Source organism: Tamandua tetradactyla, chromosome 15 (genome assembly GCF_023851605.1).
Source record: "Tamandua tetradactyla isolate mTamTet1 chromosome 15, mTamTet1.pri, whole genome shotgun sequence".
NCBI lineage: Eukaryota > Metazoa > Chordata > Mammalia > Pilosa > Myrmecophagidae > Tamandua > Tamandua tetradactyla.
In genome coordinates, this window is record NC_135341.1 from 20,008,378 (window position 1) to 20,022,067 (window position 13,690).

The 13,690-nt window shown below is 40.2% G+C and overlaps 1 protein-coding gene across 4 annotated transcripts in view; it reads left to right on the forward strand.

The window, feature by feature from the left end:
• The window catches only part of ADAMTS9 (ADAM metallopeptidase with thrombospondin type 1 motif 9), a 159,875-nt gene that overhangs the window by 62,033 nt on the left and 84,152 nt on the right, over window positions 1–13,690 (forward strand). For all 4 annotated transcript variants that reach the window (XM_077128775.1, XM_077128777.1, XM_077128776.1 and 1 more), the window contains 6 exons: window positions 6,406–6,572; window positions 6,662–6,791; window positions 7,368–7,494; window positions 10,344–10,554; window positions 11,053–11,217; window positions 13,012–13,176. In XM_077128775.1, the coding sequence (XP_076984890.1) occupies window positions 6,406–6,572; window positions 6,662–6,791; window positions 7,368–7,494; window positions 10,344–10,554; window positions 11,053–11,217; window positions 13,012–13,176 (965 nt within the window). The remainder of the gene's footprint in view (window positions 1–6,405; window positions 6,573–6,661; window positions 6,792–7,367; window positions 7,495–10,343; window positions 10,555–11,052; window positions 11,218–13,011; window positions 13,177–13,690) is intronic.

Consider the following 13,690-nt stretch of genomic DNA (forward strand, 5'->3'; position numbering starts at 1 on the left):
TCTTGATTAAATGTGGCAGTGGGAAGGCAGGAACCAATTCAGTTCAAGATAAAACAGGAACATCATTTCAACTGATGACTTTAAGATTTCTGGAGCCGAGTTGCTTATCAGAGCAAATCATGGAAGGAGTCTTACATCATTTGACTGCCTTTCTCATTCCCTACTTACTGTATTCTGGGATAAGGAGCATGCAGTGAAGGGTGAAATGCTCCTGTCAGTATAAGCATAAGAAGAAATCTGGAAACATTGGAAAGGAGTTCCGGACTTAACCTAGAATTGACAATTGCTTTTTCGTTAACAGCAAAACTGAATTACAGCAGAATTTACGATACTGGCACTGTGACATTTCATTTCCCCTCTTTTGGTGAAACATCAGCTGGGTTGCTACGTGTGGTTTAACTTGAAAAAATTGGGTGATTTTGCTGGCAGCACATCATGCTGTCACAATGTAAGTGGCCCGCATTAGGGAGCAACCTCAGGACGCTGATGTGCCAAGGAAGCGACTGCATGTCCAGTCAGTGAGCCGTGGATCTCCTGCATCTCTATGACAGTTGGTGGGTCTCATGCCACAGGAGCTGCAAGGGAGACAGGTTGGCAGAGTTTTACACTAAGAAATCGTTATTTAGCCGGAAGCACCCTGGTCTTCCTGTCATGAATGTCAGATTCAATCAATCACTTGTTCCTTAAGCATCAGTGATTAAGTACCTACTGTGGGCTGAGATCTTTATGAGAGCTTATAAAAGTAGATTTTTAAAGGGTTGCTTTACTAAAGGGGCTCATGCCATCTTGCAAAACAAACAACTGAATTTTTAAAAATCTGTAACATATTTGTTACTAAACATGTAACAGGCATTTTTTAATTTCCTTCTTAAAAAACTTGAGTGGTTAACTGGCTTCCTGGATTAGAAGCCACACAACTGAGGGAAGTTAGTTTAATAATCTCTAAATTGTACTTTTCTCACCCATTAATTAGGCATGACTAATAGACCCTACCTCATAGAAGTATGACAAGGAGACACTGTATATGAAGGCATTGTGATCTGCCAGCAACCAAAGCCTCCATGCACTGTCTTGTTTAATCCTCATTACAATCCTATGAAGAAACCCATTATACAGAGAAAGAAATACAGGTATAGAGTGGTTAAGTAACTTACCCAGGATCAACTAGACAGAAGGTAGGGAGTCAAAGTTGGAATCCTTACTGGTCTGACTTAGGACCCTGCAACCTTATCCACTTCACCTCTCTACCTCCATGTAGAAAAAAAGGCATTGCTGACCTCGTGAGTGGGAGTTTAGGTTTATTGGTAGGAGATGATGGTGAGGCTGGAAAGATAGGTCAAGATAAGATTTGTAAAGTCACTGGAAAGGTATGCTAAGGAGTTTGACCTGTCTTCTGTAACAGTGCGACCTATATTAGGGTAGTAGGTACTCTCAAAGGATTTTGCAGCAAGAAATTATAGGATTTGTCATGGTTTTAAAAACTAACCCAGACTTTCTCTTGTGTCACCAGATACTTCCCAACCATCTCAGATGAAAGCATCTTATTCTTCCATTGGGTCCAAGATGGGGCTTCTGTGGGTGGGAATTCTGGCACATGGAGTGCTACGTTAAGAATGGAATTAAATGCAGCTAATTTCTGACACTGGAAAGAAATAGCCCTGCACTGGTACAGTTTCCAAATGAGTAAACTCCATATCCAGGAAAACAGAGATCCAGCTGCTTCTGACCCACAAAGAATATTAAGCTGCATCTCAGCCCTTAATCTCCGTATAAGGGTCTTATACCTAATTTTAAGTGAATCATCTAAATTTCTTCTACACGCATATTGACTGTGGACTGCATGGTGAATGCAAAAAGCAATGAAGACCAGTTAGGATCTCTGGGACAAATACTTAAGACATATTGGCCCCTCCTCTTACAAACCCATGATAGACATTATTAATATGATGTTGACACATGATGCTGGGCAATGAATCCCACTCTACATAGTTTTGGGGGTGGCTATCGCCAATTGATAGACATTTGTCCCTGAAATTGGACCTATTTTCCATCTATGAGTTAATTTTCTTGTGTTTTGGTTTGGAACAGTATGTACCTTTGAAAAATATGTTCTTAAATTCAATCCATTATTTTTGGTGTGATATGTATCGTAAGTAGGAACTTTTTGATGAGGCTACATCAGTTAAGGTGCGACCCACCGCAATCAGAATGGGTCTTAATCCTCTTACTGGAGTCCTTTATAAGAGAATGACATTCACACAGAGAGACAGAAGGCCATGGAAGCAAGAAGCTGAAATCAACGAAACCCAGAAGAGAAGAGAGACCAGCAGATGTCACCATGTTCTTTGCCATGTGACAGAGGGCCCAAGGATTGGTGGCAAGCTGTCTTTGGGCAGAATGTATCGCTTTGATGATGCCTTGATTTGAACGTCTTCCCATCCTCAAAACCGTGAGTGAATAAATTCCCCTTGCTTAAGCCAAACCATTTTATGGTATTTGCCTAAGCAGCCTAGGAGACATAGCACCTTGTTCCACTTATTCACCTAAATAGATGATCTATGCATTCCAAGGCATCCTTCAGCACTGGAGATTTGCTCATCATGTACAAATTACAAAAGGTAAAAGGATCTCTCTAGTATTTTGTTCAGTCTTCAAACTTTAATAGCTCTTATTTACTGAGTGTTTGTTTTATATCAGGCACAATATTGAGAAGCATTCATTATTCAGGGAAAAAATGGTATTAGGGGAAGAAAATGGAGCTTACAAAGAAGCTGGAACTTCATAATAAATACTAAGGGGGAAAAGTGCAATTGGGATTTTCTTGAAAATTAATTTAAAAGTATGAACATAGAGTGACATCATCAAAAGGGCAACGTAGGAAGTCCTGTTAAACACACCACCTCAGAAGCAGCTAAAGAAAAGGGTAAAATCAACTCTCTCAAAATTTGAAGGTGATCAGAACTAGAGAATAACTCAACAAATGCTGAACCTGAAAAGGAGAGAGAAATACACTTAAAAAAGTAAGAGAGCAATGGAACAAATATACATGGCCAAGTCCCTCCTTCTCACTTAAATGTACCCTTCATGGCAGGCAACCCACGGCAGGCCTCTGACTATGGATCCACCCACGTGTGCATGTGCATTCAACTGTGGTTTCCTGAAGCCAGATCAGCCTGCATTGCCACTTGGGCAACCAGTCCAGGTCTTTGGTGTCTGATTACTGGTGATCCTAAACAAAAATATTACCTGTCTTTATACATTAATCTCATCTGGCTCCACAGAAGACAGACTCAGGGTGCAGGTCTGGGTCCCCTCACCCAGAAGTTACCAGGAAACTGCACAGAAGGAGGGGTAAAGCCATTGAAGAGTAGTACAGACCCAGGGGTGAAAGCTGGATTGAAGAAGCAGAACAGAATGTGGGAGTCACCTGAGCTGACCGCAGCTTTGGGAGAGGAAAAACTGTAATAAGAACTAAGAGAACAGCCCAAGGCCCCAGGAGGAGAAGCTGTGTAGAGGAACTCTTTCTTGGAGGGGAAACAATGCATATAGTGGGAATTCTTGAAAGTCACTGCACACACCCAGGGCAAGATGCAGGCTCAGAGAGCCCTGAGAAAAACTGAACTGTTAATCACAGGCTGTTCTCAGAGTTCCGTATGAGCTGGATTTAGCATTGAAGAAGAGACCACACAGCCTAAAACCTTAGGGAAGAGGGAGAAACTGACTTCCAAGGTTAGCACATCAAAATAATCAAATGCCCAGACTTCAACCAAAGATCAGAAGTCATATAAAGAAACAGGAAGGGGGATGGCTCATTCAGAGGAACAAATTTCAGCAACAGAGGAAGCACAGACATTGGAGCAACTAATCAAAGGCATTCAGTCAACTCTAAATAAGTTCGCTGAACTGAAAGAAAACATGGCTATAGAACTAAAGAAGGTGATGCATGAACAAAATGCGGAATTAGAAATATTTAAAGGGAACCAAATAGAATTTTGGAGGGATGAAAAACACAATAACGGAGATTAGGAATAAACCACAGGCATTCAACAGCAGACCTGAGCAGGCAGAAGAAAGAACTGGCAAACTAAAAGACAGGATATTCGAAATCATATGGTGTGAAGAACACAAAAGAAAGCAATCTTTAAAAGTGAACAGAGGGTGGGCCACAGTGGCTCAGCAGGTAGAGTTCTCGCCTGCCATGCCGTAGACCCGGGTTCCATTCCCGGTGCCTGCCTGTGTTAAAAAAAAAAAAAGTGAACAGAACCTTAGGGACCTGTGGGACAACATGAAACCTATCATTATACGCATAATGGGAGTCCCAGGAGAGGAGAAGGGAAAGGGGAAGAAAAAATATATGAGGACCCTTTGCTAAAATCCTTAAAATACTTGAACCCCCTGAATTCAGTGAGACAGATTTTGGGCCTCTAGACCATCTGCTCTCCTATTGTGCACCTAATAATACACTCTTTCTCTCTTTGGAAAAAAAAAAGTATATACATATATTTGTGGAAATATTGGCTGAAAACTTCCCAAATCTGACAAAAGACATGAACATGCACACCCAGGAATCTCAGTGAACTCTGAATAAGATGAGCTCAAATAGACTCACTCCAAGACATTTCATGATCAAAATGTCAAGTGCTAGTGGTAAAGAGAGACTTCTAAAAGCAAGAGAGAAGCGATTTTTTTCACAAAACAAGGGATCCTCAGTAAAATGAAGTGCGTATTTCTCATCAGAAACCATGGAGGCTAGAAGGTAGTGGTAGGACACATTTCAAATACTGAAGGAAGAAAATTGTCAGATAGAGATTCTAGATCTGGCAAAATCGTCCTTCACAAATGAGAGAGAGTGTAAGACATTCACAGATAAACAGAAGCTGAGGGAGTTCATCAGCATGAGGCCTGCCCTATGAGAAACACTAAAGGGAATTCTTCAGGTTAAAAGGAAAGGACAGTAGATAGCTTGGAGCTGGTAAAAGTAACCACATGGGTAATTACAAATCCAGTATTATCCTTGATCTGTAACTCTACTTATGGAAGTTAAAATTTGGTATCATTTCATGAGCTGAGACTCAACATCAAGGGATTGAGAAAAACCATAGAATGAGCTGAGACTTAGCATCAAGGGATTGAGAAAACCTTCTCCACCAAAAGGGAAAGAGTGAAATGAGACAAAATGTCAATGGCTGAGAGATTCCAAACAGAGTGGCGAGGTTATCCTGGAGGTTATTCTTACGCATTAAGTAGATATCACCTTGTTATTCAAGATGTAGTGGAGAGGCTGGAGGGAACTGCCTGAAAATGTACAGCTGTGTTCCAGTAGCCATGTTTCTTAATGATGATTGTATAATGATATAGCTTCCACAGTGTGACTGTGTGATTGTGAAAACCTTGTGTCTGATGCTCCTTTTAACTACCTTGATAACAAACGAGTAGAACATATGGAATAAAAATAAATAATAGGGGGAACAAATGCTAAAATAAATTTAGTTTGAAATGCTAATGATCAATGAAAGCGAGGGGTAAGGGGTATGGTAGGTATCATCTTTTTTTTTCTGTTTTCATTTTATTTTTTTCTATTGTCTTTTTATTTCTTTTTCTAAATTGATGCAAATGTTCTAAGAAATGATGACTATGCAACTAAGCGATGATATTGTGAATTACTGATTATATATGTTAATATTTTATTTAGTTTGTTAAATTTTTTAAATTAATTTTTAAAAATTGGTATCATTTCAAACTAATTGGTTATGAATTTAGGTTGTTACATAACAAACCCATGATAACCACAAAGAAAGTATTTAAAGTATATATGGCATGGAAATGAGAAGGGGATCAATCTTTTTCATCATAAAAGATCAGCTTAAATAGCAGAGAAAGCTACAGTCTGAGAAAAGTTGGACAAAAAGGTATAGGACTTAAAGAAGAAACAAAGGAAAAATGGCTGAAGTAAATCCTGCCTTATCAGTAATTACTCTGAATGTTAAATGGTTTAAATTCTCCAATCAAAAGATTGGATCCAGATTAATAAGTGGTCAGTTCACTAGTATGTATTTTCAAGTATCAGTGCCTTCGCTTCCTGATATAATCCTGTAACTTCAGGATTTGCGTAATGAACCTTAGGCTATTTAGGACCATGATGTTTCATTTCATTTCATTTCTGCACACATGATGAGAGGTAAGTGTTTTTACCCCACTTTAAAGTGAAGAAATGACGAGTGGGAGAGGGAAAATGATTTCCCACGGACACATAGCTGGCACAGGCATGAGTAGCATTTGAGCCTGTGCCTGTCTGGCTCTGAAGTCCGTGTTCTTTGCCCTATGACTCTGCCTATTGAGGTTTGTCATATTTCAAACAACTAGTAATTGGCAGCAAGTAAATGAAATCCCTTTTCTTATCTGCAGCTTTATCAAGCAGTAAAGGAGAATACTTGCTAAATGGAGACTTCGTCGTCACAATGTCCAAAAGGGAAATCCGCGTTGGGAATGCTGTGCTAGAGTACAGCGGATCCGACAACGTCGTGGAAAGAATTAATTCCACAGACCGCATTGAACAAGAACTTTTGCTTCAGGTAAAAACTTGGTCACGAGTCTATGACTCTTTTCCTTTGCGTGTCTCAAGGCATGCAAACAGTCACTCCGTTTTGTCTGCACCTTCCAGGTTTTGTCAGTGGGAAAGTTATACAACCCCGATGTGCGCTACTCTTTCAATATTCCAATTGAAGACAAACCTCAGCAATTTTACTGGAACAGCCAGGGACCCTGGCAAGCATGCAGCAAGCCCTGCCAAGGTATCTATTTTGAGGTTACATCTTGGTTTTTTAAATTCATTTTTTTAAGAAACTGCCAAATTGATGCAACCTATAAATCTTTCTATCTGCCTGCTTTCTCTAATCTCTTTTTTCTGAAACAATCTGGTCATTTTTTTGTTGATGAGTTAGATTTTTTTAAAGGATTAAGATTTTGTGTTGCGTTTCCCCATCCTAAAAGGTCTGCACACGTGCAGAATCATCTCTGCCACTTTACTTTCCCCAGAGACATGGATTTAGTAATCGTATTACATATCATTTCATTTCCTTCTGTCCTAATGAAGGGTTGGCAAACTACATCCAGTGACCTAAATCCAATCCACTGTATGCTTTTGTAAATAAAGTTTTATTAGAACACAGCCACGCCCATACATTTACTCCTTGTCTATGAGCAACTGCTTTTGCCGTGTAACAGCAGCACTGAGGAGTTGAAACAGTGAGCGTCTGGCCCCAAAACTGAAGACATTTACTTTTTCTGGGAAAAGTTTGCCAATCCCTTGTCTCAGTAGTTTATGGAATGGGTTACTTTCTCTGAGTATTTTTTTTCTCCCTGCTTAGGGGAGCGTAAACGAAAACCTGTTTGCACCAGGGAATTTGATCAGCTTCCAGTTTCTGATCAAAGGTGCGATCGGCTGCCCCAGCCAGGACCTGTCACCGAACCCTGTGGCACAGACTGTGAATTGAGGTGAGGCCATGTTCTCTTCTTGGTTACTGCTGGGCTGTGAGGGTGCTGTGGGAGGCCTCTGCATGCGAAGAGCCAAAGCAGAGGATGTTGGTCTCTACTTCTCTTCCTTGCATTTCAGTGAAATAAGCGTGAGCCAATTCTCCCTTCCTCTGGAACCAGTTATCCAGGATATAGGCCTGCAGATGTTTTGTTCTCTTAAGAATTAAAAATAGTCATAGAGTATAGTGCTAGCAAAAAGTGCTAGTTCTTATTCCATCCTTACAACTTGCCAAGTAAATATTGACCTTGGGGATTGCATCATACAGTCTGCACATGAATTGAATGTAATTAAGATGAGTTGGTGTATCATCTTCCTTTTAGGGAAGAGAAATTATCAGCATGGGGTAGTATGAGAATGTGTTGAGGTCTCATCATTCATAAATAGCAAAGTAAACACTTCAGCATTTTACAGGCTTCACATCACCATGCATAGGCTATCAAGTGGTTTTGGCTGCTAATGCATTGAAAGATGGTGTTGAATTCATGAGGCTTTTATGTAGGCTTATGCACGATCGCAAGTGGATTTCTCTGCAAGTTTTGTATTATTAGTTTATGTGGCATTGCATGATACTTGGAGCTTGGTTGGAGAATGATACGTTGAGGATGATAATATAATAGTAATAATAATAATAATAATACAATCATAACAGTAATAGCTACTTTTCTTGAGTGACTGTGATGTGTTTTAAGAACTATGTGCCTTACCTCACTTAACCTTCCTCATATTTTTATAAAATGAATCCTATCCCCTCCCCCCATTTCACAGACAAGGAAGCTGAGGCTCAGTGAGGTAGGTTACTTAGCTAATAAGTGTTAGAGCTTGAATTTGTAACCAAGCCTTCCTTATTCTATAGCTGATTTTTATTGAAAATCATCTCACAAGACCTAGGAAAAGCCAGGGCTTAAAGTATTTTCATTTCATTTAGTAGATATGTCAAAAGGGCTATTCTATAGTCTTCGTTTTGAGAAAGTCACCTTTTTAAATATTTAACTTTAAAAAAGCATTTAAACTCTACTGAGAGCAAACGAGGACAACAGCTAAGGGAACAGTGTTGGATGATAATAGTATTTCTAACTGATTAAAGAAACGAAGGTGAAGAAATCATGGCCATGTCTTAGGGTATGGTAGAAGTTACAGAACTTAGAGGTAGGAATTAAGAAAGAAAATAAGAGGAGTTTAAAATTAGCTTATAAAACCTCATAACTAGACAGGTACATGCTCATGCCTGAAATTAAATATAAGATGCTATTTGTCAACATGTATCATTCTAACTTCTACAGATTGTTGGGAAAGTAAAGTTGTTAGCTGAAAAACATATAAAGACAAATTGAGCCTAAAGAAGACTTTCTGCTTTTCCACTGGCAGAACTTTCTACAAGACTCTGCTCATATTCCAGGGATTGTTTGCCTCTCAGGAGACTCTGCTATACTTTTCTAGCCTGAGCTCCAGCTGTGTTTTTTGTGTAGTGACAGACACCTCCCTCCTTTATCCAGGATGGAAAATAACCTTTCCCCAAGGAAATGGTGATGTAGGCAAAGAGAAGGTAGCCAAGAATCGAAGGGCAGATGAAAGTTCCAGATGCCTCTGTTGAATCAATCCACATTTTTGCCTCACTTCCTTAGGGAAGTGAGAGTCTGCCCTGATTAAACTGTGACAGGATGAGATAAAACATTGTTTTACAGCCCCTTATTTGACATGTTCTGGGTTAGAGCAAAATCCCAAAATACCATGTCACTCTAATGGAAAATCTCAGTAGCCCACTTCACTTGCCAAATGGTCAGCTCTGACCTACTTTGGGACACTACTAAGAAATTCCAAGATAAGCATGCAGCCAATATTCTTCCTTTTTTTCCTAAGTGTTCTCCCCCCAGACAGGTGTGGATGGAAGACTTCTTGGGGGCTTTGGTAATCAGGAAACCATTCAGTTTCTGTGCAGTAGAGTATTAACAACCAAGAATAAAATCAAATGAACAAAAGGTATCCTTTTGGGAATTGCTAAATCTAGTCAACAAAATATGTTTCAAGCTCATTTGTTTAAACTGTTCTATGCAGTTTGCAGTTTATTATTTTTTTCCTTTTTTTAATTTAAGCACTGACCATGTTCCTGGGACAATAAAGGAAGCAGTCATTTATCAACACATACTGAGCATCTACCATGTGCCAAGAAAAGGTCTTTATAGTTACTGGGAATACAAAAGTGACAAAGAGTTATGGACTCAAATCTAATTTTTGAAGTATATAATCTGGAAGTATAGAATGTGGTCCATGTCTTCAAGAAACTTAAAGTTTATTCGTAGACAATAATGTACACAGGGCTTAACACTTGAAATTTATAATTAGCATAGTCTAAATTATTCATTCACGAATTGTTTCTTTAGCCATTTCTAGCAAAGGCTCACATAAAGGAGGTTTCATGAGGTGAGTTACGAGCACTGGAAAGAAGAAAACCCACTTGCTAAATGTAATGCTGGGTTGCACGAAGCCTTTAAATACAAAATTACTTTTTTTGCTCTATTGATTTTCAATTTTTTTCTTTTTGGCTGCTTGAATTTCAGATTGACTGTATCAAGGGAGTATCTTCACAAAGGTAGAACCTCTGTCTGTCACTCCGTGACTACTGTATACATTGGCAGCCATAAAAAACACATGAACACATTGGTTTGAAAATGGATCTTAGTAACTGACTGTGGCGTTTGGTTTCCTGGTGTTTGAGTTTAAGAAGAAAAAAGAACTCAACTCCTATTCAGGTCTGGATTAGGCATCTGTATTTAACAGAAAATGGTGGTTTCTTCTCATTGTTTATGCGCAGGTGGCATGTTGTCAGCAGGAGCGAATGTAGTGCCCACTGTGGCTTGGGTTACCGCACGTTAGACATCTACTGTGCCAAATTCAGCAGAGTAGATGGCAAGACTGAGAAGGTTGATGACAGTTTCTGCAGCAGTCACCCTAGACCAAGCAACCAGGAAAAATGCTCAGGAGAATGTAACATGGGTGGCTGGCGGTACTCTGCTTGGACTGAAGTAAGTTGGTTCTCACTCAAAGTGAGTCTCCCTCTTAAATGCCAAGTCTGAACAGTTGATGGTGGCTGCTTGCTGCTCTGTGATGAGACCCCCCCATTTATACACTCTTTACTATACAGTAAACAGTGCCACGGTTGATATATACTGGCTGGCCCCATTCAAGCTCTGCAGATAAAAGTATCATGATTGATTTATAATGTCTGACATGGGCATGGCATGTGGAAAATTGGGAATGGTGGAATAACACTGAACCAGTAATTTTTCCCATATCCTAAAGGCCATTTCTAGCTTTATTTTCACAGATCAACTAATGTCAACTTCAACATAAACCTAGTAAATAAATTGATAACATGAACTGACATCCCCAAAATAATCTTAGAGTTGGCCAGGGTTGTTAGTTTCTTGTGGCCTGGAAAAGCTGGCATCTCCAGAATCTTGAGCATGCTTTAGAGGAAACTCAGTAACAGTTTTACTTATTATTATTTTTTGTTGCTATAGTGTTCTAAAAGCTGTGATGGTGGAACCCAGAGGAGAAGAGCTATTTGTGTCAACACCCAAAATGACATGCTGGATGACAGTAAATGTACTCATCAGGAGAAAGTCACCATCCAGAGGTGTAATGAGTTCCCTTGTCCACAGTGGAAATTGGGAGACTGGTCAGAGGTAAGATAGGAGGGCTGTTATTTCCTTTAGGTCATCTCTGATACTCTAATTCTGTTGGCCTTCTTTTAGGCTAAACCTGCTGCCCCTTTCTTCCACCTCTCCTTGAGAAAGCAGCAGCCCCCATACTCACCTGTACGTGTTGAGAGACAGTGTCCACTGCTGACCTCAGAGGCACAATAGGCTTGGTTTGATCACCTACCATGGTAGTGTCTCTTGGTGATTTTGGAGTTCCAATCTCCCAGCTTCCCTCCTTTTGAGACCTACCTGAGTCACTAACAGGAAATTGTGGCTTTGTTAATTGTAAAGCCACACTGGCTTGGATCTGAAGTAAAAATGAGGTTTCCTACTTCCTTGGCTTTGAAATAAAAGAAGTAGGCTGCAGTGAGTGGCCTATCTGACTTACCCATCTAGTTTCTAGTGGAAAAGCTGGAACAAATTGAAAAGGACCAGGTGAGGTATTCCAGCTTTATGACTTTCTGATCACTTACTTGATGCACAAGGCAAACCCACCATTGCTTAGCACAGGTAACCCCAGGAGAGCAAGCGAAAGAAGATATAGCCTCTTTCTTGCTTTCCTAGTAGTAAGACGATGACTCTGAGCATGGCCCAGATTTAACATAGCCCAGTGAGATTCTCACCAAGTGGGTGACTTGCTCCACCGTCCATAATGGGGAGCAAGTGGAAGTGGGACAAAAATTCCCCTACTCATGGGCCAAGTCAGGAATCTGGGGAAATGAAGAGTATTCCCCTGCCACAGCTACTACATCCATAGCCATATCCTATCCCATCCAAATAAAGGCAATAGAAACAGTTTGCTTTCAACCTCAAAGTGTGACTCTTAAGAAGACTTTAACAGCCCCCCTCAAAATTGTAGACAGATAACAGCACATGTGATCAATCAGTGTTTGATTCCTGGACAAATTAACCACAAACCTAGTGCTTTAGTTCAATGCTAACAGACTGTCTTTGCTTAAATGCTAGTATTGTTTGGTTCAAAAGATGAAAGGAGGTAGTGGGTTTAAATTTTACTCAGATAGCAAATATTAGTTAAAGTATCATTTTAAATTAAATAACATTTGTAAGAAATTTATAAGAAAACTTGATAAAATCAGGGAGAGGGAGATCAATTGTAAATTCAGTATAATCCAATGTTTCTTAGATATAAAAATGGAATAAAACAGCAAATGTTAACAGTGGGCTACTGTTAGGTAATGAGCAGTGAGATTTTGGATAAGTTATAATTTTCTCTTTTACGTTTTTCTGTATTTTTCAAATGTTCTGCAGTGAACATGAATGAATTTTTTGAATGAACACTGTGCTGAGCCCTTGTGTAAATGAAATCTCATTTAGTTTTCACAACCGTTTGTAGGAGGCACTTTGTTATCCCCATTTTACAGATGAGAAAACTGAGGTGCAGAGAGGTCATGCAACTTGTACAGTATCCCATAGTTAACTCTGATGGGTTAAAAACAAGGTTGATCTAACTCGTAATTCCCTGCACTTGGCCCGTCTCCTAGAAAACCATAGCTTTTCAGTATTTTAGAGCATGATGCTGTGTTGATCCTATTCTGTGCTTGAACTGGCCCGAGTCTGTATAAATGCAGAATGGTTGAAAGAATGAACGAAAGAATAAACAATAACAACAAAAAAGCCATGTTATTTTGACGAGTTGCTAAGGGAGAGAGGAATTGCCGTGGGAAAAAGGCACACCTGTTCCTGTTAATCATTGCATAACCCCCAGGAACCACAGCCTCGTTCAGAAATGACCCTGTCTGGCCTTGCTTTTCATTACAGTGCTTGGTCACCTGCGGAAAAGGGCATAAGCACCGCCAGGTCTGGTGTCAGTTTGGCGAAGATCGATTAAATGATAGAATCTGTGACCCTGAGACCAAGCCAGCCACCATGCAGACTTGTCAGCAGCCGGAATGTGCATCCTGGCAAGCGGGTCCCTGGGGACAGGTATTTTGAATGATAAGGTTCTTAACTACATTCTTTCCTTCTTATCTGGAGAGGGCTTGCAGAGGGGCATTCCAGCCCTGGGGATTTTACTGCGGTGCAGCGCGGGGCATGCTTTCTACTGTCGATGGAGCCAGGTCAAGCATGCAAAACCTTGCACCATTTTGCCCCACCTCCAAGGGGAATTACCCTCCTGGAGCTGATTACTCTTTTTACAGTCTCACGTGCATGTCTTCACCCTTTGGCTTAAAACTGTAGCTTGAGCACACGAGGATTTAAACAAATTCACAACAGATTTCATGTCTGGCTGATGTTATCTGCTAGCGTGCCTCTACGGGTCTGTCATAAAATGTTATCCAGCGCCAGAGTCTTTGGCAGGAGGGTCTGGAATGGATTCAGAAGGGATGTTTTGGCTCCCAGTGACTCAATTCAAACGTTCACCTCTGTGGCTCCATCAGATACGTCAAACTCTTCAAAATTGGATGAAAGTTTGCAGAATCATCAAGCTTTGAAAGAA